This window comes from Populus alba, chromosome 17 (genome assembly GCF_005239225.2).
Source record: "Populus alba chromosome 17, ASM523922v2, whole genome shotgun sequence".
Taxonomy (NCBI): Eukaryota; Viridiplantae; Streptophyta; class Magnoliopsida; order Malpighiales; family Salicaceae; genus Populus; species Populus alba.
Window position 1 is genome coordinate 17,489,116 of NC_133300.1, and position 24,478 is coordinate 17,513,593.

The following is a 24,478-nucleotide window of genomic DNA, read 5'->3' on the forward strand; positions in this document are numbered from 1 at the left end:
GATTTGAAAATTAACTTATTAAATCAAATTTAATAATAAATTGAAAAAATTATGTTAAATTTTTTTTATTTGATACCAGAAACTAGTTAATAACTATTTCAAGCCCTCCTCCAACTATCAAACTTCCATTTATAATTAACAACTACTGAGAAAATTGTAGATTAGTTTGAGAAAACCTTATGGAGTAAAACTACAAATCTGTAAAATTGAATTATCTGTTTCAAAGGTGTGGTCATGTCAGTAAAATGTTGTATATTTATATAGATTAATTTTAAATCCGAGTTAGAAAACAAGTTAGGTAAATAGCTTTTAAAATTAACTTATTAAACCAAGTTTAATAATGTTTAAAAAAAATTACTTTAAATGTTTTTATATAGGTGCCAACAAACTAGTTAATAACTAGTACAAGCCCTCCTCCAACTGTCAAACTTGTATTTATAATTAACAACTACAGAGAAAATTGTAGATTAGTTTGAGAAAACCTTTTGGAGTAAAAAAATCGGTAAAATTGAATTATTTGTTTCAAAGGTATGGTCATGTCAGTAAAATGTTGTATATTAAAAAAATTGGACCGTCATATCCCACAAGCTACAACTTGCAGGGAAGGGACATCAAATTGGAGTGCTATGAGAAATAAAAAACGCACTTTGAGTATGGACTGGGATAGTAAACTAAGAAATAAATGTATAGAAATTAAATTACATTTAATTTAATAGAAGATTGAAACCGATTGCGTGCCATAGGGTTTCAGTAATTGAATTTGAGACGAAGCCTCACTTGACTTGACTTGGAACTCTGAAAGATATATGATGTTAAAAAATAATAAAGAAAAAAGAAACGAAGAAGGAACTTTCAAAGGTAATTCATTTTAATCTTTACTCGTTGTGATTCTTTAATAGTTATCTATACTAATGGGAAATTAGATTTTTAACCAGATTTTCATCCAAGACCCTCAACTTGTTAATATATTATTAATTAGATAACTACTTGAAAATCATATGATTTTTCTTTATCTCATTCAAACCTCATGAATTCACTAAAATCTCTCACATCATATGAATGAATAAATTATATAAAAAAAACATAAATTTTATATATTTTTTATATAGTTTCATCCATCACACAAGTAATGATTTAAACAAGAATTTTAGAGATTTCATTGTGAAAAGAGAAAAGTTATATGATTATTTAACAATTCCACATACTAAAAGCAAATGATGGATCATTGAGATTTTATTTATGTATTGATGATTTAATTGAGATATATATATAAAAAAAAGATTGGGACCTAACTGAGACTGATCTCAAAGATTAAAGATTTTTTTGAGGTTTTTTTTTTTTTTTTTTTATGTTTTAACTCCTATAAAATGGTATAGGACCCGACCTAAGACCTAACCTGGCCCAGGCTCGGGTTTAACAGATCAATTACCTTAATAAAACTCAACTTTTTACAATTTGAAAACTAATCTTAATCTTTTAGTTGATCTTGTACTAGGATTAAATCATACTCTTTAAGTAAATAAAAAAAGCAAATGATGGATCATTGAGATTTTATTTATGTATTGATGATTTAATTGAGATATATATATAAAAAAAGATTGGGACCTAACTGAGACTGATCTCAAAGATTAAAGATTTTTTTGAGGTTTTTTTTGAGGTTTTTTTTTTTTTTTTTTTTTATGTTTTAACTCCTATAAAAATGGTATAGGACCCGACCTAAGACCTAACCTGGCCCAGGCTCGGGTTTAACAGATCAATTACCTTAATAAACTCAACTTTTTACAATTTGAAACTAATCTTAATCTTTTAGTTGATCTTGTACTAGGATTAAATCATACTCTTTAAGTAAATAAAAAAAGCAAATGATGGATCATTGAGATTTTATTTATGTATTGATGATTTAATTGAGATATATATATAAAAAAAATTGGGACCTAACTGAGACTGATCTCAAAGATTAAAGATTTTTTTGAGGTTTTTTTGAGGTTTTTTTTTTTTTTTTTTTTTTTTATGTTTTAACTCCTATAAAATGGTATAGGACCCGACCTAAGACCTAACCTGGCCCAGGCTCGGGTTTAACAGATCAATTACCTTAATAAACTCAACTTTTTACAATTTGAAACTAATCTTAATCTTTTAGTTGATCTTGTACTAGGATTAAATCATACTCTTTAAGTAATTTTTTTTATTTTTTTAAAAAATTAACCTTTAATCTAGTTGAATCTTGACATGGTTTAACCGAATAAATATATATCTTATTAGGTTTCATTATAATTATAAACCGGATTAAGTTTGAACCCGCGTTCTTACAATTTCAGGATGCTTACAGATTGTCTACTCCCCGTCAAACACTTCACAAGGATTTCGTAGGGAAAGGAGCGGTGCAATATTTCCATGGTGGGAGCCCAGCGTCAAGATCTGACCTTCAAATCAAATATCAGCTTAAACCTGAGTCTGAGACTTGCCGTTGGTTTATCTATCCACGATGGAGATGAGATATACGCGTTTCTTCAGTCATCTGCCGGGAAAGTCCATCAACATGATGACGCACACGGCATGCAAAACGACTTGTTGACCAGTATGCTTCACAATTGCATTACCTGTTAAAGTCATTAAATTTAGTATGGATTCTTTGTCTCTGTTTTAGCCAGGTCAAAGCTGATATCTTGGGCCATAAATCACACAGGAGAAAGAAGATTGCCCATGGCTCAAGTAACTTGGGTGCTTTCTAACACGAAATCCCAGTTATGTGGGTTTTGGGCTTTTATACAATCCAATCCAGCGTCAAGATGATATTGGATCATAACTATTTTCTGGGGTTTACTACTTGATATTGCTGGGCTCTAGTACAATTCTTGTATATTTTTTTGATGGATGGTTTGTGCTCCAACTATTTCCGGGCCTTTCTTGTAGTGCTGGGCTGCTCATTTCTTCCAGTCTCGAGACTTCTTGTGCAGTTTTGTATTCAACTCAAATTTTCAATTCCGGATGTTGAATTTATTTTTTATTAAAATTTAATTTAATATTTTTAGATCATTTTAATGTGTTGATATCAAAAATAAATTTAAAATATATAAAACATATTATTTTAATATATTTTAAAGTAAAATAACTTTAAAAATAATCTCGCTTAAAAAATTGCAGGTGCTGGAATTTTGCTTCCAAGTTAATATTATATTAATATTTATTTACCTGCTACCTTCATTTTTTTTCTTTCTTTTTTGCTTCAGCATGATTATCGCCGAAGATGACATGCATTGATTGATGAATAGGCTGCCTTTTCTGAAGCTGAAAAGTCAGATAAACACTAAACGACTCACTGTGAAGTGAAGTGAATTGAAAGGTTTAAGTATAAGAAGATAATGGGCTTGTTGTTGGAGAAATCTGCGTTGGAGAGTCTTCGTACGCCTAGGAGCAGATTTGCTTGTATGAACACTGTCAAGATTTGTGAGCAGCAGATTTCTTTTAATTAATCCCTTCCTCTTCCAGTTCTATTTTCACAGGAGAGCAGTGGCTATGTTACGATTTTTAATCACACGCGAAAGAAACAACAAAAGTCAAATACGGGAAAAACAGGAGCTGCTTCCCCAAGTTTCCCGTGACTTCAGATTATTATTGTGTTAACATGATACATCAACGAGAAAGCAAGAAAAACCATCTACCAAGAACCGATGCCATGGACAATGCCATTCAGCTTTCTATCTAAAACTTCTGAGCAAATCTGTCCCATCATATGGTAGAAAGACAACAAGTCAGACAACTGCTCTACAGACATTTTTCCCATCACATTTTTTGCCAAATCTTCCCTCTCCTCTTTCATCCTCAGTCTTTCAATGTAGGAACCTGCATTCCTCACTGTTGCACCCATCTGCTTCAATCTGTTCTCTTGTTGTAAGCTCAGAGCTGTGGTGGACTGCATGGATAAAATGATCACTAATGACACAATTAGATCAAAGGCCTGAAAACAAAATCTATGAACATGAAACAATGTTCAAGCATTTTGTGAATAGTGAATACGGACTCTTTATCATTCCATCTAAAGTTTATACCTCTAGGAATTCTGCTCCAGCTTGTAGTTCTGATTCCTTTGATGGATTCATTCTTTGGCCAGTAGTGTATATGTTTCTTGCAAGAAAGAAACTTCTAACTATATTCTTCCTTTTCTTCTCCATTGCTTGATCTAGCTTGAGAGACCTTGGCACTGATGCAGTACTACTGTTGAGCTTCTTCTGATAAGCAATCACAGCCTTGACAAATTCCTGCACAATACCGTGAACATATCAATTATACATTATTTCATCAAATTTTCCCATAAAAGATCGTATGTAAAGGATGGGTATAAAACCTGATAGGCCCTTGGGCATCCTGGATAATCGAACTTGTCGGTGTCATCCTGCCTCATTCTCTCTGGATGGAATTGAAGTCCCATTATGAACTTACCCTCTTCAGGATTACAAGCATCAGGATCATAAAACCCCTCAATCAATCCATCTGGTGCGAACGCCATGGGCACAAATCTTTGTGCTAATCTATTCACCCCCTGGTGGTGATAACTATTAACCAAAATCTCCATTTTATCTTCTTCCAGAGAATCCCTAAACCAGTCATGCAAAGGGGTGTTCTCTACCACCTTAACCACATGTCGATGCCCATCTTATCATAATCCATGTGCTTCACTCTTTGAGACTCGTGAATCTTCTTTGAAACCTCCTTTTCAATGTCCTGATAAAGGGTACCCCCAGAAGCAACATTCAGAACTTGAGATCCTCTGCAAATCCCCAGATAAGGTATGTTTCTTTCAAGGCAGAGTTTTGCAAGCCTCAACTCAATCGAATCCTTCTCTCTATCAATAGCTGTATCACTTGCATGAATCCTCCTGATTTCTTCTAATTCTTCTAGTGAAAGATTAGATGTCTCAGCTTCATATAAGGATGGATCAATATCTTCTCCTTCACAAAGAAGAACACCATGGATAGGCTCAAAACTATCTAACAGGTACTGCACCATAGCCAACTAGAAGATCAAGATGATATTCACCTGGAAAACAAAATATTAGCATTGCTAATCATCATATGAACAGATCAAGAATGATCAAACAACGAAAACGTACCAACAAAATCTACAAATTTGTTTTTTGCGGAGGCTGCGTCTAGAGACGATGAGAACACGAGGGAGTATAACAGAGAGATCAGGAGACATGATGGTTTCGAACGTGGAAGGATAAGAAGCTTTGTTGAATTTTGCTAGCTATTTACATAAAAAACCTTAGGATTTAGTTGTTAATTTAATTGGACTTCCTAGGTATAGGGGAGCCAGACAGGTCCACGTGGACATGGCGCCGCGCAGCATCCCATTTCCAACGTGTTAAGTAAGCAGGTAACTTTTTTATTTTTTTTACGTTAAGATAATTTAATATAATTTTTTCAATTTCTTGGTGAGATTGTATTTTGAAAAGCCACCAAATCGTGGTTCGCATGGTCTCGAATGAAAATATTAGCTTTTTAACGTGATAAAAACTTGTAACATGTTCTTCTTCCTATACAAGATTTCGTTTCATGGTCTGTCTGAAGAAACTCATCGCAACCAGCTCTCATTATCAAAATACAGACAGGGATCGATACAAGGAAAAAAATTTAAAAAATATAAGAAAAAAATAAAAATTACATAAACAAACAAACATTTTTGTACCATAATTATCATGTGTATTTAGTGTGTGTAGCTGTTCCTATCACTCATATTTATACATGTAGTCTTTTGCTTGAGTATGTATACTTTATTGTCAAATTATAAGAAAGGTGTGAATTTTTCACTGTTTAAAAACAATTATTTATCATTTCACATAGTGAATGAGTAATGATTTTTTAAAAAAAATTCAATTTGATCATTAAACCTTTTTTTTTCAAGATTGAACCCTTTTAAGCCCACATTAATACCCAATTGCATGTTTTTTCAAGAGAGAATTGAATTGAAAGTCAAATGACTGAAGTGAAAAGCATAGGTAAAATAGATAATGCCTTTTAATTTTGTTTGAAAAGTACATTTGAGTCACCTGTTTTTTTAGCTATTACGTGACCGGTCTCTAATTCTAGAAAAAATAATTTTGATGCTAAACTTTATTTTCATCATTTTTTTCAGTTTTTATTTGGGTGAGAAAAGAGAAAAAAGAATTGCCCGAATCTAACCTAGAGCAAGAGAGATGTTGTTTTTATGATTCTGACCACCAAAACAGTAGATTTTTGTTCCAAATGATTCCATATAATAGATAAAGTTTGAAATATGTTTTTTTTTTTTTTACCTTGATAGTGCTTACAAAAATAAATCTGAGCTCGGATAAAAAACTAGGTTCCAAGTTGATTTTGGATTTTGAAGTGGTTTTTTGTTCTTTTTGAAGGTTAAGGATTGATTTAACATGGTTATTAGGGTGTGTTCTAGATTCATAGATTTGACGAGTTCAACCATTATCCTTTAATATTAGATTGGTGGGAAATAAATTACATGATTTATTTTTGTTTGTCTTTTATAAGATTATCAGTGTCTCAAATAAGTTTTTATTTTTAGGGTAGTGCTTAATTTTGTAGCCATATATTTGTATTATATAATTAAAAAAATATTTTATATAAAAAAAAATTATTGAATTTAATGAAGTCTATGACACGGGTCACTAGGAGACTAAGATCAACTTAATCTATTATGTCTTCTAAAAAATTATCATCTTAAAGTTTTTTAAAAAAAGATAAGTTGTGTTTTTATTAATTATCATTATTGTATTTAAACTCATAAAATCAATCAATTTATATGATTTAGTTGGAAATTCGAGTCAAACAAATATATCATGAGACTTCAATATTCATCCATTGTATGGATTTAATAAAATGATTAAAAAATTTATTTATAGCCTTAACATTTTTTTTATATTTTTTGAAAACTAACGTACTAGTAATATCATATGTGAAGCTGCCATTTATAAGGATCATTGATTAGAGAGGAGACGTGGAGAGCTCATATCTTGGGGAGGCATGTCTAAGACGGGCCAGAGCTGAGGGAGAAGATGAGCTGGGACCAGGTAGAAGCACGTAAGATGGTGTGGACTGTGGAGTGTGTAGACAGAACGCCTCCTTGCCATTTGGAGAAGCACTTTTGGCCACAGTGTTATTGAGGCTATTAAACGAATCCAAAACCAATCCTGATTTCAATGCTCTGATTTTATGTTTTTTAAAGCTAAACAACCGGCCAGCAAAACCTTCATTTTTAGGTTTTGTTTAGAATTACGAGGAAAAATGATTTTTAAGAGTATATTAAAATTATAAAAAGAAATATTAATTTAATACCAAACAACTTGACAATTAGTCATTTCAATACATTTTATATAATTCGTCACCACTCGGTAATTTCACAGTAACTTCCACAAAAAACTAATATGTAATCACACTTCTTCTTCTTTAAAATCCAAGTGTTTTGGGTGTTCTTATTCGATCCAAAAGGTCAAATTGAAAAATTGAGTAAGTCCCTTCACATTATAATTTATCTCAAGAAATTATACTTAAGCAATACAAATATTTACTCTTAGCATTTAGAGAGAGCCATATCATTGTGCTACGGTTGAATTAAAAATAGTTTTTTTCTTAATAAAAACATATCAAGACATTATTTATGTGTTTTCTAATAAAAAAAATTTAAATTATGCGAGAATTGATTTAATGTAATCATATTAACCTAGAGTGTCTAAAAACAGTCTAAATTACCGATAAAAAAAAAATAATTTAACTAATTTTTTTCTTTCAAAAAACATCTTTTTTTTTCTTTCTAAATTTCAAGACAACGCCTAATTTTTTTAAAAAATATTGAGATAACACATATTGGATTGACCCTAATCAATTCGGGTTAACCTGCTAAACCACAACCCTTGTCATAAGACTATAATAACCCAATAGAAAACAAATTGAAATAAATTATGAAGTTCAATTCCTAATCAACCCAATATGAAAGGATAAGATTTAAAAATAATAATTAAAAAATAACTTGAGTCTACTTGGGTTATCTTGTCAAACTCGCAACTCAAGTCATAAGATCAAGATAACCTAATCGAAAGCAAATCAAAATAAATTATGTTACCTGATTCTTGATCAACCCTATGTTGATGGATAAAATTAAAAAAAAAATCAATTAAAAAAATATATAAAATAACTCGAGTCAATCTAAGCTAACTTGCATCCTAAACCTACGACTCAATTCACGAGCGAGAATACCTCAAAAAATTAAAATAAATCATGAAACTCAATTTCTAATCAACTTAATGTTAAAAGGATGACAATAAAAAAAAAAACTAAAAAATAACCCAAGTTAACATGAGTTAACCAACCAAACTCGCAATTTATGTCATGATACTGAGATAACATCATAAAATATAAATTAAAATAAGTTATGAAACTCAATTCCTAGTACAACTAAATGTTGAATGATAAAATTACAAATAAAATAAATTTAAAAAAATCTAAAAAAATCTTGAGTTGACCCGTCAAAATTATGAATCAAGTCATGAAATTTATGAAAATAAATTATAAAATTTAATTTAGTAAATATAATATTTATGAAAAAAAAATAAAGCCTTGTTCCAGTAAACAATGCTCTTTAAGAACATGAACAGTGAACTCTTTTTTTTTTAATTGACTAGTTGAGAGAGAGAGTATAGCTATGTAGACGAACCAAATTTGACAATATAAAATTGATTTTGAAAAAGTCAATAGAAAGGCTAAAGTTGGTTCAGGCATACAAAAGGAAAATTGCACGTGTCAAATTTTAAAAGATAAAAAAAAATAAAAAATAAGACGCTTTAAGATATTTTTATTTTAGGAATTAAGATAGTTCTAAACTTAAATATTTCCACGTTAAGGCTTCTTTTGCTACATAAATTATAGTTTTTCCATGAATATTTTTTATCCTTTGGTATTTTAATAAATTAAAATAGCTATTTATCTGACTTCCAGTTATAGAAAATAATAGAAGAAAAACCCGATTTAGGTTGGAATTAATATTTTCCCCACTATGTATTTTTTTTTCTCTATAAAGAAAACTTTAATTACAAGCGACATATGTATGGCGTCACTTTTTTTCAATTTGTAATTAATATATATATATATATATATATATATATATATATATATATATTTGAATTAAAATTGATATCTATTCATACATTCAAACTTCGATATGCCCAAATCCATGGAGAGGGTTGCGGACTCCCTCCCTAGTTGTTACTTTAGATTCAATTGTCTTAATACTTTATGATCAATTGGGGTTAATATGAATGCGATCTTTATTCATCCCATAAAAACACTTGCAATCTTGAATTCTAAATTAGTTAAAGAGTTGTAGGAAAATAAATAATTAATATTTTCTTAGGTGCGGTGGGATTACCGGTTTTGTTACAATAATATGAAAAGGAAAAGAAAGAAGACAGATGGTGACGTGGAATTTATATGGAAAAATTATCTTAATTAAAAATATAAGATTAAAACCATCTTAATTTGAAAAACAAAAATTCAAAATATACCTTTAAAAAAAGTAAGAAGAAAAACTTCATGAATTTGCACACCTATATGTTGCGGGTCGCGTCGCGACATTGCTCGGAAATGGCAGAGGCTTAGAGTATTTCAAAAAACGTAACTAAAATTGTAATTCTCACAAATATTTAGATAGTATTCACATCAAAATTCCATTTCTAAAAATTGGAAGAGCGATTAGTTGAGGTAGCAAGGCGTTTGCTTGGAGGAGTTGCTACAGGAAGTTCTTCGGTTTTCTCTACGGCAGCTTTTCTTCTCCTCCGTTGTATAAAGGCCATGATCCAGCATCCCAAAAAGGCACCACCAACAACAACACCTGCTGAGCTAAGCCCTGAAAATGAAAATAAATAAATAAACCAAAATGCTCAGCATGTATTTTTGGTGTTGATTTAATAAAGTGTGTGTAGCAGAATTGTACCAATTTCGAGTGCACTGTTTCGAGACTTCTTCCCTGCAAAAAAATCATGAAAGCAAGAAACATCAATGACCACATTGAAGCAAGTTTTCAGTAGGCAGTAGGCACTTAGTAAGCATGATCAATTGGACTGAACTTGAAATATGATAGTGGCTATCTCAATTATTATTTGATGAACACAAAATAATTCATGTTTTCATTCAGATTATAGACATACAAGCTGTTGTCCTAAAGAAACTGGAACATCAAGGGAAGCAGGTTAGGCATTGCGAAAACATCAAGGGAAGCAGATTATAGACATACAAGCTATTGTTCTAAAGAATTTTTTGATGATACGGTGCTCTGTGTTTAAATTACTAGAGTAAACGCGTGAATTATTTAAAATTAATTTCATAGATGCAAGCTAAGGTAAGGTAAAAACATGCCAGAGAGTCTCGGACCACCACTCCCCGAAACCCCCTACTGGTGCAAGAATTTACAAATCCTTCGTTATTGTATGTTTTTGTTTGGCACTTTGCCGGTCCAGCCGTCAAGGAATATGAACAGCTCCAAGAAGCAACAATCACATGCATGTTAAAAATGGAAAAATTCGTAGTTATAATTTCTGCTCGGCCTAGGTCAATTTTATAAATCTCTGACTTGAGGCTTAACCTAGACCCAAGTTGATAGGAGAATTCAGTTTTTTTAAAAATGAAGTTTTTTTTTTTTTTTTTAAAAAAAAAAACCCAAAATAATTTTCATTTAAGGTTTTTTTTTTTTAAAAAAAAAAAAAGCTTAGATTGTCCTGAGTCAACTGATTCGAGGAGAAGTTGAGGTACATACCTGGAGCTGCTGGAGCTGGAAGAATAGCACATGTTTTTGATCCACTTGATTGATTTGGACAGTAACAAGTTGTTTGATTAGTTGCACAGTCAATACCACAAGCTCCTGAAGTGGTGAAGCATTCCCAACACGCCTCCCATTCGACCTTCAATCTTACCTCGAATCCTTTTCTCAGGAGTTCTTCCCAACCTGGGAAAATCCCGATTGGTGGCCGTGGCAAATCTGTTTTAGAAACTGGCACTAAGACACTACGATTGCATTCACCAGGACCAGTATCTCCTTCTTGGATATAACCACCTTGATCATTAACCTCATTTCTTTTGCAAATGAAAGGTATTCTACCAGGTATGGTTGGAGGAGCATCCTTGCAACCATAAATGAATGTCAGATTTTTGTAACCCTCAACATACTCGAAAACCTTGGGATTGAACGTGCTGTTCATAAACTGAGGTGAACATAATCCAACCATGTAGTCCTCTCTTGCAATCCTGAGAATTCCATCATCCTGATTGATTTCCAAAACACGATATGCAACCTGACTGATATTCATCTTGGCGATATTATTCTCACACCTGAGCTCCAATTCAGGAACGCCACAGGCAGGTGATCTGTCATTTCCCCAGAATGGAAAACCCGCGGAGATATGCCCGCACACAAACTTTTTACTACAGGCAGTGAACAGGTCATCGTTGCTCGAGGATGAAGGGACTTGAATGAAGAGCAACAATACAAGAACTAAATCTGAAAGAAAAGAAAAGGCCGAGGAATTCATTCTGGCAAGAGGAAGTAGCATAGGAGAAATGGACTTGTGTGCTAGCAAAATGGGCTTGGTTGTTTCTGGGATAGTTTCGAGCATAAAGAGATGAGTCTTGACGTGCTAATTATCAATTTCAGGTAAATAAATACATCAGAAAGGTATAGATGTGCGTGGACTCAAAGTTTTTAATTTAATGTTTTCTTGGTAAAGGTCTCCCCGATTGCGTGACATAGGGTTTCAGTGATTGAATTTGAGACGAAGCCTCACTTGACTTGACTTGACTTGGAACTCTGAAAGATGATGTTCAAAAATAGAAAAGAAAAAAGAAATGAAGAAGGAACTTTGAAAGGTAATTCATTTTAATCTTTTCTCTTTACGTGTTTTTAATTTAAAAATAAATTTAAAATAATATTTTTAAAATAATATTTTTAATATAAATACATTAAAATAATTTGAAAACATAAAAAAATTAATTTTAAATAAAAAATATAATTTTTTTCAAAATATTTTTAAAATATAAAAATAAATAATATTTTTATATAAATATTGCAATCGGTGGTTTTGATAGGAAGGTAGTTAAGATCTATGCTAATGAGAAATTAGATCTTTAACCAGATTTTCATCCAAGACCCTCAGCTTGTTAATATATTCTTAATTAGATTACGTTAATACAATGATTAGATAATTGCTTGTAAATTATATGATTTTTTCTTTATCTCATTAAAACCCCGTGAATTTACTAAAATCTCTCACATCATATGAATGAATAAATTATATAAAAAAACATAAATTTTATATATTTTTATATAGTTTCATACATCACACAAGTAATGATTTAAACAAGAATTTCAGAGATTTCACTGTGAAAAGAGAAAATTTATATGATTATTTAACAATTCCGTAGACTAAAAGTAAATGATGGATCATTGAGATTTTATTTATATATTGAAGATTTAATTGATATATATATAATAAAGATTGGGACCTAACTGAAACTGATCTCAAAGATTAAAGACTTTTTTAAGATTTTTATTTTTAACTCCTATAAAATGGTATAGGACCCACCTAACCTGGCCTAGGCTCGGTTTAAGAGATCAATTACCTTAATAAACTCAACTTTTACACTTTGGAAACTAATCTTAATCTTTTAGTTGATCTTGTACCAAGATTAAATCATACTCTTAAGTAATTTTTTTACTTTTTTTTTTTTTTGAAAATTAACCTTTAATCTAGTCGAATCTTGACATGGCTTAACCTAATCAATATCTTAATTTGTTTTAATTATAATTATAAATCTTACCTGGATGAAGTTTGAACCCGCGTTCTTACTATTTCAGGATGCTTACAGATTGTCTACTCCCCGTCAAACACTTCACAAGGATTTCGTAGGGAAAGGAGCGGTGCAATATTTCCATGGTGGGAGCCCAGCGTCAGGATCTGGACTTCAAATCAAATATCAGCTTAAAGCTGAGTCTGAGACTTGCCGTTGGTTTATCTATCCACGATGGAGATGAGAAATACGCGTTTCTTCAGCCATCTGCCGGGAAAGTCCATCAACATGACGACGCACACGGCATGCAAAACGACTTGTTGACTAGTATGCTTCACAATTGCATTACCTGTTAAAGTCATTAAATATAGTAATTTAGCTGTCGTTGTCTAGGTCATGGATTCTTTTTTGTCTCTGTTTTAGCCAGGTCAAAGCTGATATCTTTGGCTATAAATCACACAGGAAGAAGAAGATTGCCCGTGGTTCAAGTAACTTGGTGCTTTCTAACACGAAATCCCAGTCAAGTAGATAATCGGATGTGGATTTTGGGCTTTATACAATCCAATCCAGCAATTTTGTGAAATGATGATATTGGATCATAACTATTTTCTGGGATTTACAACTTGTTATTGCTGGGCTCTAGTTCAATTCTTGTATTTTATTTTGATGGATGGTTTGTGCTCCAACTATTTCCGGGCCTTTCTTTGTAGGCTGGGCTGCTCATTGCTTCCAGTTTCGAGACTTCTTGTGCATTTATTCAACTCAAATTGTAAATTCTGGAATTAAGATTCAACTTGTTTTTTTTTTTTTTAATTTATTTTTTAATATTTTTAGATTATTTAAATTATTGAAGTTAAAAATAAATTTTAAAAATAAAAAATATATTATGTTAATATATTTATAAGTAAAATACATTTAAAAAAAACAATCTAAATTCTCAAAACACCTCTGAAAAGTACCGGTGCCAATTCATTTCGTAATTTTTGTTTCAAAGTTAATATTTTAATAATATTTATTTAGTTAAGTAATTAATGCATGTCTGCTACCTTCATTTTTTTCTTTTCTTTTTTGCTTCAGCATGGTTATCGCCGAAGATGACATGCATTTTTTGATGAATAGGGCTGCCTTTTCTGAAGCTGAAAAGTCAGAAAAACACTAAACGACTCAATAGTGAAGTGAAGTGAAGTGAATTGAAAGGTTTTAGTATTAGAAGATAAAGGGCTTGTTGTTGGAGAAATCTGCGTTGGAGAGTCTTCGTACGCCTACGAGCAGATTTGCTTGTATAGTTGTATGAACACAGTCAAGATCTGTGAGCAGAGCAGATTTCTTTTAATTAATCCCTTCCTCTTCCAGTTCTATTTTCACAGGAAAGCAGTCAATTAATTACAGATATTGATGTTACGCTTTTTAATCACATGTGAAAGAAACAACAAAAGTCAAATACGGGAAAAACAGGAGCTGCTTCCCCAAGTTTCCCGTGACTTCAGATTATTATTTTGTTAACATGATACATCAACGAGAAAGCAAGAAAAACCATCTATCAAGAACCGATGCCATGGACAATGCCATTCAGCTTTCTATCTAAAACTTCTGAGCAAATCTGTCCCATCATATGGTAGAAAGACAACAAGTCAGACAACTGTTCTACAGACATTTTTCCCATCACATTTTTTGCCAAATCTTCCCTCTCCTCATTCATCCTCAGTCTTTCAATGTAGGAACCTGCATTCCTCACTGTTGCACCCATCTGCTTCAATCTGTTCTCTTGTTGTAAGCTCAGAGCTGTGTTGGACTGCATTGGATAAAATGATCATTAATGACACAATTAGAACAAAAGCCTGAAAACAAAATCTATGAACCTGAGACAATGTTCAAGCATTTTGTGAATAGTGAATATGGACTCTTTATCATTCTATCTAAAGTTTACACCTCTAGGAATTCTGCTCCAGCTTGTAGTTCTGATTCCTTTGATGGATTCATTCTTTGGCCAGTAGTGTATGTGTTTCTTGCAAGAAAGAAACTTCTAACTATATTCTTCCTTTTCTTCTCCATTGCTTGATCTGGTTTGAGAGGCCTTGGCACAGATGTAGTACTACTGTTGAGCTTCTTCTGATAAGCAATCACAGCCTTGACAAATTCCTGCACAATACCATGAACATATCAATTATACATTATTTCATCAAATTTTCCCATAAAAGATCGTATGTAAAGGATGGGTATAAAACCTGATAGGCCCTTGGGCATCCTGGGTAATCAAACTTGTCGATGTCATCCTGCCTCATTCTCTCTGGATGGAATTGAAGTCCCATTATGAACTTACCCTCTTCAGGATTACAAGCATCAGGATCATAAAACCCCTCAATCAATCCATCTGGTGCGAACGCCATGGGCACAAATCTTTGTGCTAATTTATTCACCCCCTGGTGGTGATAACTATTAACCAAAATCTCCATTTTATCTTCTTCCAGAGAATCCCTAAACCAGTCATGCAAAGGGGTGTTCTCTACCACCTTAACCACATGTCTATGCCCATCATAATTATCATAATCCATGTGCTTCACTCTTTGAGACTCGTGAATCTTCTTTGAAACCTCCTTTTCAATGTCCTGATAAAGGGTACCCCCAGAAGCAACATTCAGAACTTGAGATCCTCTGCAAATCCCCAGATAAGGTATGTTTCTTTCAAGGCAGAGTTTTGCAAGCCTCAACTCAATCGAATCCTTCTCTCTATCAATAGCTGTATCACTTGCATGAATCCTCCTGATTTCTTCTAATTCTTCTAGTGAAAGATTAGATGTCTCAGCGTCATATAAGGATGGATCAACATCTTCTCCTTCACAAAGAAGAACACCATGGATAGGCTCAAAACTATCTAACAACATGTGCACCCCACTAACACGGGGCACGATAACCGGTACTGCACCATAGCCAACTAGAAGATCAAGATGATATTCACCTGGAAAACAAAATATTAGCAATGCTAATCATCATATGAACAGATCAAGAGTGATCAAACAACGAAAACGTACCAACAAAATCTACAAATTTGTTTTTGCGGAGGCTGCGTCTAGAGACGATGAGAACACGAGGGAGTATAACAGAGAGATCAGGAGACATGATGGTGTAGAACTTGGGATAAGAAGTTTTGTTGAATTTGCTTGCTATTTATATACAAAACCTTAGGATTTAGCTGTTAATTTAATTGGACTTCCTAGGTATAGGGGAGAAAGACAGGTCCACGTGGACATGGCGCCGCGTAGCATCCCCATTTCCAACAAGGTATTAATTACTAACCGTTGTGATTTTTTTATTTTTTTGGAAATTACTCACACCAAGTCATGCTAATAATTCTATTGTTAGTATTGGGTAAGTAAGCAAACACCAGCATCTAAATTCTGTTAATTTCAACTAATAGCTTCAGGATAACTACTTGATATCTCAATTTGGAGCAATCTTTTTTTGTTCTTAAAACTCATTATAATTTATTTTTATATCAATTTTTAAAATTATATTTAAACTTATAAAATTAATCAATTTAATTCGAGCAAGTTCTCCCACGATTTAATTAAAAACTTGAGATAAACAAATAAATTGTAATGTTTCAATATTGTTTCATTAAATTAGGTTTTAATAATACAATAAAAAAATTCTATGTATTCTTAATATTTTTTTATATTTTAAAAAATTAATCGCAAGCCAACATAATAGTAATATCATATCAGAAGTTGCCATTATATAATGATAGATGTTGCACACATGTACATCTACATGTACACCAGCTGGAGCTTGAAAGTTGATCATTAATCAGAGAGGAGACGTGGATAATGCATATCTAGGGGAGGCACGTCTAAGACGGGTCAAAGCTGAGGGAGAAGATGAGCATTTAGATTCGGTGGATTTTCCTTTCCTATATATGGTGTGGAGTGTGTAGAAAGAACGCCTCCTCGCCATTTGGAGATGCACTTGTCCACCTTTGGCCAGAGTGTTCTCCAAATGGCAGAGGTGTTTATTTTTAATGTTTTTTTATATTAATATATTAAAACCATAAAGAAACATTAAAAAATATCAATTTAACAACTTTTTTTAATATATCAAATATATTTTTGAAGTTTATCCACATTCAAGTGAAAAAAGTAATACAAACAACCTGGCAATTAGTCATTTCAAAAGCTAATTTATGAGCACACTCACACAATATATTTTATATAATTTGTCACTGGGTAATCTCATAGCAACTTCCACGAAATACTACAACCTCTTCTTCTTCTTCCTTAGAATCTAACTGTTTTGAGGGTTCGTATTCAATCCAAAAAGCTAAAATTGAATAATTGAGTAAGTCCCTTCGCATTATAATTTATCTCAAGAAATTACACTTAAGCAATAAAAATATTTACTCTTGGCATTTAGAAAGAACTATATCGTTGGTTCACATGACATTGCAGGTTTAATTAAAAAAAATATTTTCTTTTTTAATAAAAAAATATTAAGATATTATTTACTTGTTTTTTAATAAAAAAAATTAAACTATGTGAGAGTCATTTAATATAATTTCATTAATTTTACGGGCTAAAATCAACCCATACTATTGATAAAAAAAAAATTAGTAATTTGACTAAAAAAAAATCAAACATCATCTTTCTTTTTTTTTTTTTTTCTGAATTTCAAGATGATGTCTATTTTTTCTAATTATTGAAACGACACATATTGGAACAATCCAGATCAATTTGAGTTAACCTGCTAAACTACAATCTTAACCGAGAGACCATGATAAACTCATAAAAAAATAAATTAAAACAAATTATAAAATTCAATTTCTAATTAAACTAATTTTGAAGGATTAGATTTTAAAAAAAAAAATCTATTAAAAAATAATTTGAGTCTACTTGAGTTAACAGTCCAGCCCACAGCTCGGGTCATGAGATCTGGATAACCCCATCAAAAAACAGATAAAAAAGATATTATGAAACTTAATTATCAATCAATCCAATATTGATGGATAAAATCAAGAAAAAAAAATCAATTAAAAATAGACACAAAAAATAGCTTAAGTCATTTTAAGTTAACTTATTAAACTTGCAACTCGGGTCACAAGATAAAAAAAAAATCCAATAAAAAAAATAAATTCAATTATAAATTTAATTTTTAATCAATTTAATATTAAAAAATAAAAATAAAATAAAAAAACTCAAGTCAATATAAATTAACCTATTAAATTTGCTAGTTGTTAACATGATGTGATATTTATTCATTCTAGAAAAACACTTGCAATGTTGAATTCTAATTAATTTAAAGAGTTACGGAAAATAAATAATTAATATTTTATTAGATTTGGTGGGATTACCGATTTTGTTACGATACCTTAAAATAATATGAAAAAAAAAAAACGGATGGTGACGTGGAATTTATATGAAAAAATTATCTTAATTAAAAATATAAGATTAAAAACTATCTTAATTTGAAAAATAAGATTTCAAAATATGCCTTTAAAAAAAAAGTAAGAAGAAGAACTCCGTGAATTTGCACACCTATTGGCAAAAAAGAACTTAAGGGGGGTGTTTGGAATAAAATTTTGATTTTCTTTAATAGCTTCAAATTAATTTTATTTTTATGGTTTTAAATTGTTTTAATTTATTAATATTAAATAAAAATTCTAAAATATAAAAAAATATTATTTAAATAAAAAAATATTTTAAAAAATAATTCTACTATACTCACAAAGGCGAATTTTGTAACCACGCAAGGTGTTTCACGTTTGTCTTACATTGTGACACGTTTTAAGACGACAACTTCTCAACGTATTGACTTATTATACAGATTTGTATACAAGTTTCAACATTCAAAAGAAAGTATGGGAAGAGGATAGTAATGCGATTACAATTTAGGCGGCAAGGTTCACGTTACATGAAAATTAAAGAAAATATAGATTATTTAAAATATTTACAAAAGAGTATTTCAAAACACGTAACTAAAATTGTAATTCTCACAAATATTTATTTAAGAGATTTATGATCCATATACAAGAAGATTTGTGATTTATGACACAAAATATGATGGCATAAATTTGAGTATACATTGAAAAGAAAATTGAATACTTATAAAAATAAATTTAAAATCTTGTGATGATATCTAAAAAATCTAATACGCTAAGGAATAGAGTTTTGGTATTTAAATAGTAGATGAACATATATTCATAACAATAATTTATTTTAAAAAATTAAAAGATCAAAGGGTTGGTGGTTAAGGAACCCTCCAGTAATTAAGTCTATGTTTTATAATAAGTTATTATAATAAAAAAAAAATGGTTAACTTTTATATGCAATATTCATGTTGATAGGAATATCACTCTTATAGCATTAATATCAATTGAGATACAACAAATTTTTAAAGAACTTTCATATACCTGGAGGTATATGGAAATGACTGCCCTAAACTCTTAACATTAAGGGTACTAGGGATAACCTTGCAATCCACCATGAAGCCAGTGAAAACCATTGACTTCATGTTTGAATCTGGAATTATTCTAAACCTAAGAATATGATGAATGATATCTCACCAGGCCTATGAGTACTTGGGCTTAGTAAATAGCCGAGTCTAAAGAAATTAAGCCTGACATCATATCAAACTTACACACGCTTAAGCTCAGCACATAACCGAGTCAAAGGGAACTTGGTAAAAAAATTGAGAAAAAAATGATAAATTTAACGAATCCATCTTCTTGCCTGACTCGAGTTTAATTAAATCTTGATAGAGTTTTCTCCACGATTAAACCCTTTTAAGCCCAAATTAGTATCAGATTGCATGTTTTTTAAGAGAATATTGAATTGAAAGTCAAAAAACTAAAGTGAAAAACACATGTAAAATAGATGGTACCTTTTAATTTTTATTTGAAAAGTATATTTAAGTCCCCTGTTTTTTTTTTTCCTATTAAGTGACCAATCTCTCTAATTCTAGAAAAAATAATTTTGGTACTAAATTTTATTTTCACCATTTTTCAATTCTTATTGGGTGAGAGGAGAGAAAGGGAATTGCCTGATTCTGACCTAGAGCGAGAAAGATGTTGTTTCTATGATTTTAACCACTAAAATGGTAGATTTTTGTTCTAAATGGTTTCATTACAATAAGTAGAGTTTGAATTATGTTTTTTTTTTAAACCTTGAAAGTGCTTACAAAAATAAATCTAAAATCAGGAAGAAACTAGGTTTTTGAATTGATTTTGGGTTTTGAAGTGGTTTTTTACACTTTAGGAGGTTAATGATTGATCTAACAAGGTTATTATGGTGTCTTCTATGTTCATAGATTTGATGAATTCACCCATTATTCTTCAATATTAAATTGGTTGGGAAATAAAGTGTATGTTTTAATTTTGTTTATTTTCTATAGGGTTATCATTATCTCAAATAAGTTTTTATTTCTAGGTTAGTGCTTAATTTTGCAACCATATATTTTTATCATATAATAATAAAAAATTAATAAACTCAATAAAGACCATGATACGAAATTGAGATCGATCAAATTTATCATTATTTAAATAATGTTTTTTTTTAAAAAAAAAAAGTTGTCATATTGAAGTTCTTTCTTTTAAATTAAATCATGTTCTTATCGGTTGTTAAAATTACATTTGAGCCTATAAAATAAATCAATTTAATCTGAGTAAGCTCCCATTATATAGATTTAATAATATGGTTAAAAACTTGCACTTTTATATATAGAAGATACACACATGTACATGAACATGGACACCAGCTGGAGCTTGAAAGTTGATCGTTGACTAGAGAGGAGACGTGGAAAGTGCATATCTAGGGGAGGCACGTCTATAAGACGGGTCAAAGCTGGGGAGAAGCACTTAAGAAGCGGTGGATTTGCCTACAGATGGTGTGGAGTGTGGAGATAGAACGCCTCCTTGCCATTTGGAGAAGCACTTTTGGCCAGAGAACACCTATATTTAGGCTATTAAACGAATCCAAAACCAATCCTGAATTCAATGCTCTGATTTTATATTTTTCAAAGCTAAACAACCGACCAACAAAATACTACACTTCTTCTTCTTCTTCTTGGAAATCCAAGTGTTTTGAGGGCTCGTATTCGATCCAAAAGGTCAAATTGAATAATTGAGTAAGTACCTTCACATTATAATTTATCTCAAGAAATTATACTTAAGCAGTAAAAATATTTACTCTTGGCATTTAGAAAGAACTATATCATTGGTTCACATGACACCACGGGTTTATTTCAAAAAAATATTTTTTTTTTTAATAAAAAAATTTTGAGGTACTATTTACGTGGTTTTTTAGTAAAAAACTTAAACTATATAAAAATTGATTTAATATAACCTCTTTGATTTGATGGGTTTAAAAGCAACACAAAACTACTGATAAACTAAAAAAAAATCAGACATCTTTTTTTAAAAAAAAATTCACGATGATGTCTATTTTTTCTAAATATTGAGACGACACATATTGGAACAATCCAAATCAATTTGGGTTAAGTTGCCAAACCATGACCCTAATCATAAGACCATGATTACTTCATAAAAAAAAAATTAAAATAAATTATGAAGCTCAATTCTTAATCAATCTAAATTGAAGAATGAGATTTTAAAAAAAAATTATTAAAAAATAACTTGAGTCTACTTGGGTTACATATCAATTCAACTTACAACTCGGGTCATGAAATCGAGATAACCTTATTGAAAGCATATCAAAATAAATTATGAAACTCAATTCTCAATCAATCTAATATTGTTGGATGAAATAAAAAAATCAATTAAAAAAGATACAAAAAATAACTTGAGTCAACCTAAGCTAACTTGTCAAATCTACGACTCGGGTCACTAGAAAAAAAATAACCCAATAGAAAAAAATTAAATTAAGTTATGAAATTCAATTTCTAGTTAACCCAACGTTAAAGGATGACAATAAAAAAAAAAAAAAAAAAAAAAAAAAAAAAAAAAAAACCTGAGTCAACATGAGTTAAACTATTAAATTCACAACTCATGTTATGATATTGAGATGACCTCTCATAAAAAGCAAATCAAAATAAGTTATGTAGTCCCAATTTTTAATGTAATCCAATATTAAATGAAGAAATTGAAAACAAAATAAATTTAAAAAAAATCCAAAAAAATCTTAAGTTAACTCGGGTTGACTAGTAAAACTTAGGAACTGGATCATGAGACTGAAATAATTCATGAAAGTAAATCAAAATAAATTATGAAACTTAATACTCAATAAATCTAATATTGATTAAATAAAAAATAAAATAAAGCATTGTTCTAGTAAACAATGGTGAAGATGAAAAGTGAACTTAATTTTTGTTAATTGATAAGTTGAGAGAGAGAGTACATAGCTATATATGTAGACGAACCATATTTGACAACATAATTGAATTTGGAAAAGTCATTAGGAAGGCTAAAGTTGTTTCTGGCATGGAAAAGGAAAATTTAAAAGGCTCTGGATTTTTTTAAAATAAAAATAAAACAAGACGCTTTAAAAAAATATTTTATTTTAGGAATTAAGATATTTCTAAAGTTAATTATTTCCAAGTTAAGGTTCCTTTTGCTACATAAATTATAGTTTTCCATGAATTTTTTTTATCCTTTGGGTGTTTTATAAATTAAAATAGCTATTCATCTAACTTCTAGTTATAGAAAATAATAGAAGAAAAAATCGATTTAGTTACAGGAAAATAAATAATTAATATTTTCTTAGGTTTTGGTGGGATTATCGATTTTGTTATGATACCTTAAATATTGAAGAAGAAAAAAAAGATGGTGATGTGGAATTTATATGGAAAAAATATCTTTATTAAAAATATAGATTAAAACTATTCTTAATTTGAAAAAATATATTTCATATATGCCTTTAAAAAAAGTAAGAGAAGAACTCCATGAATTTGGCACACCCTATTAGCCAAAAAGGAAAATTAAAAAATATTTTAAAAACAATTTCTATCTACACGGCACAAAACACTTGTACGGAAAAATACTTTAGGGAGTGGAAGAGGCGATTTTTGTAACCAACGCAATGTGTTCAACAACTTCTCAACCTATTATTGAATTATTATACAGATTTATATGTAAGTTTCAACATTCAAAAGAAAGTATAGGAAGAGGATAGTAATGCGATTACAATTTATAATGGCAAGGTTCACGTTACATGAAAAATAAAGAAACTATAGAATTATTTTATAAATATTATAAAAGAGTATTTCAAAACACATAATTAAAATTGAAATTCTCAACAAAATTTGTGATTTATGACACAAAATATTATATATTGAAAAAAGAAAGTTGAATGCTTAAAAGGTTGTCAAAATATATTTAAAACCTTGTTGTGATGATTTCTAAAAATCTTTAATATCTCTGAAAATCTAATATTCATGGCGATTTTTAGTATTTAAGATAAATAGTTTAAATTAGATAGTAAAATGAATCATACATTCAATTTAGTATTTTCATTTTTAGGAATTGAAAGAGCATAAGGTACGGTTGAGGGACCCTCATGTGATTAACTCTATACTAAAAATAAAAGGTTAACTGTTGCATGCAACATTAATGTTTGATGGGAAATATTTTTCCCTATAGCATTAATGTTTGATTAATATATAACCACTTCTTAAAAGACTTATATACATCTAGATATATAGAAAATTTATCACCCTAAGCTCTTAACATTAAGGGTTCCAAGGATAAACATCTCACGACCCACAAATAACACCAATGAGACCATTGACTTTATGTTTGGATTTGGAATGATTCGAAACCTGATATATATTGAGAATGGTATCTCCGTCAAGCCCATAGATATTTTGGCTCAGTAAAGTAGCCAAGTCCAAAAGAATGGATCTAACATCTTACCAAATCATACAATTGTTAATGAGCTTAGCACATAGTTGAATTAGAGGCAATTTTGATAAAAAAAAAAAAAAAAGTTAGAGAACAAAATTGAGAAAAAAAAATGATGAAGTTAACAAACCCAATTTTTTTTTCCGTAGCTCGAGTTTAATTAAATCTTGTGGGAAGTTTTTTTTTTACGCAACCAAGTCAACTTAGTCAGATAAAAAATTGGTAATTTGATTGACTAGTAAAAAAATTATAATGATGAAATTGAGAAATGATGAATGAAATTGACAAAATAAAAGCTTGATAACCAGATTTCTTAATCTATTATTAAGTTTAAAAATTAATTAATAAGGGTTAATTAAGACATGATCCAGTCACTTGGTCAATTTAAAAAACAACTCAAATAACTGTTAAAAAAAATTAAGAATAAAATTAAAAAAAAAATGTAACAGGAGACAAAAGGGAATACAAGCTGTTTTCTTTTGTATTGAATAGAAAAAACATGAGCTGACACGTCCAATATATTATTAGAATGTTTAGGTATTACAACAACATTGTGCTCTAAAAATTTTTAATTGTCGAGTATAAATAACAACTTTTTAGTTGTGAGGTTAATTTAATTTGATCAATACTTAAGAGTTTGGAAATTGTCAGTTGTAAATCGTAATTTTCAAAAAAATTACTTTTTTTTTATTAAAAGTTAATTTTTTGTATTTTTGATCGTTTTGATACACTAATCTTTAAAAATAATTTTTTTAAAAAATAAAAAAAATATTATTTGGATGCATTTCAGTATAAAAAATACTTTAAAATC

General features: G+C 30.2%; 3 protein-coding genes and 1 pseudogene across 7 annotated transcripts in view; all 4 read right to left on the minus strand.

The window, feature by feature from the left end:
• The window catches only part of LOC118039631 (histone chaperone ASF1B), a 101,033-nt gene that overhangs the window by 28,994 nt on the left and 47,561 nt on the right, over positions 1 to 24,478 (minus strand). The gene's annotated exons all lie outside the window — the stretch shown is intronic.
• Positions 3,547 to 5,199, minus strand: LOC118061275 (putative glutamine amidotransferase GAT1_2.1; annotated as a pseudogene).
• On the minus strand, positions 9,649 to 11,870 carry LOC118061274 (LEAF RUST 10 DISEASE-RESISTANCE LOCUS RECEPTOR-LIKE PROTEIN KINASE-like 1.3). The gene is made up of 3 exons (XM_035074706.2): positions 10,798 to 11,870; positions 9,979 to 10,011; positions 9,649 to 9,891 (listed from the first exon to the last, which is right to left on the minus strand). Exons 1-3 carry the CDS (start codon positions 11,651 to 11,653, stop codon positions 9,719 to 9,721), a joined length of 1,062 nt encoding a protein of 353 aa, XP_034930597.1. The 5' UTR covers positions 11,654 to 11,870; the 3' UTR covers positions 9,649 to 9,718.
• Positions 14,260 to 15,952, minus strand: LOC118061278 (putative glutamine amidotransferase GAT1_2.1). Its single transcript, XM_035074708.2, has 4 exons — positions 15,854 to 15,952; positions 15,050 to 15,780; positions 14,754 to 14,963; positions 14,260 to 14,616 (listed from the first exon to the last, which is right to left on the minus strand). The coding sequence occupies exons 1-4, from the start codon at positions 15,939 to 15,941 to the stop codon at positions 14,365 to 14,367; spliced, it is 1,281 nt and encodes a 426-aa protein (XP_034930599.1). The 5' UTR covers positions 15,942 to 15,952; the 3' UTR covers positions 14,260 to 14,364.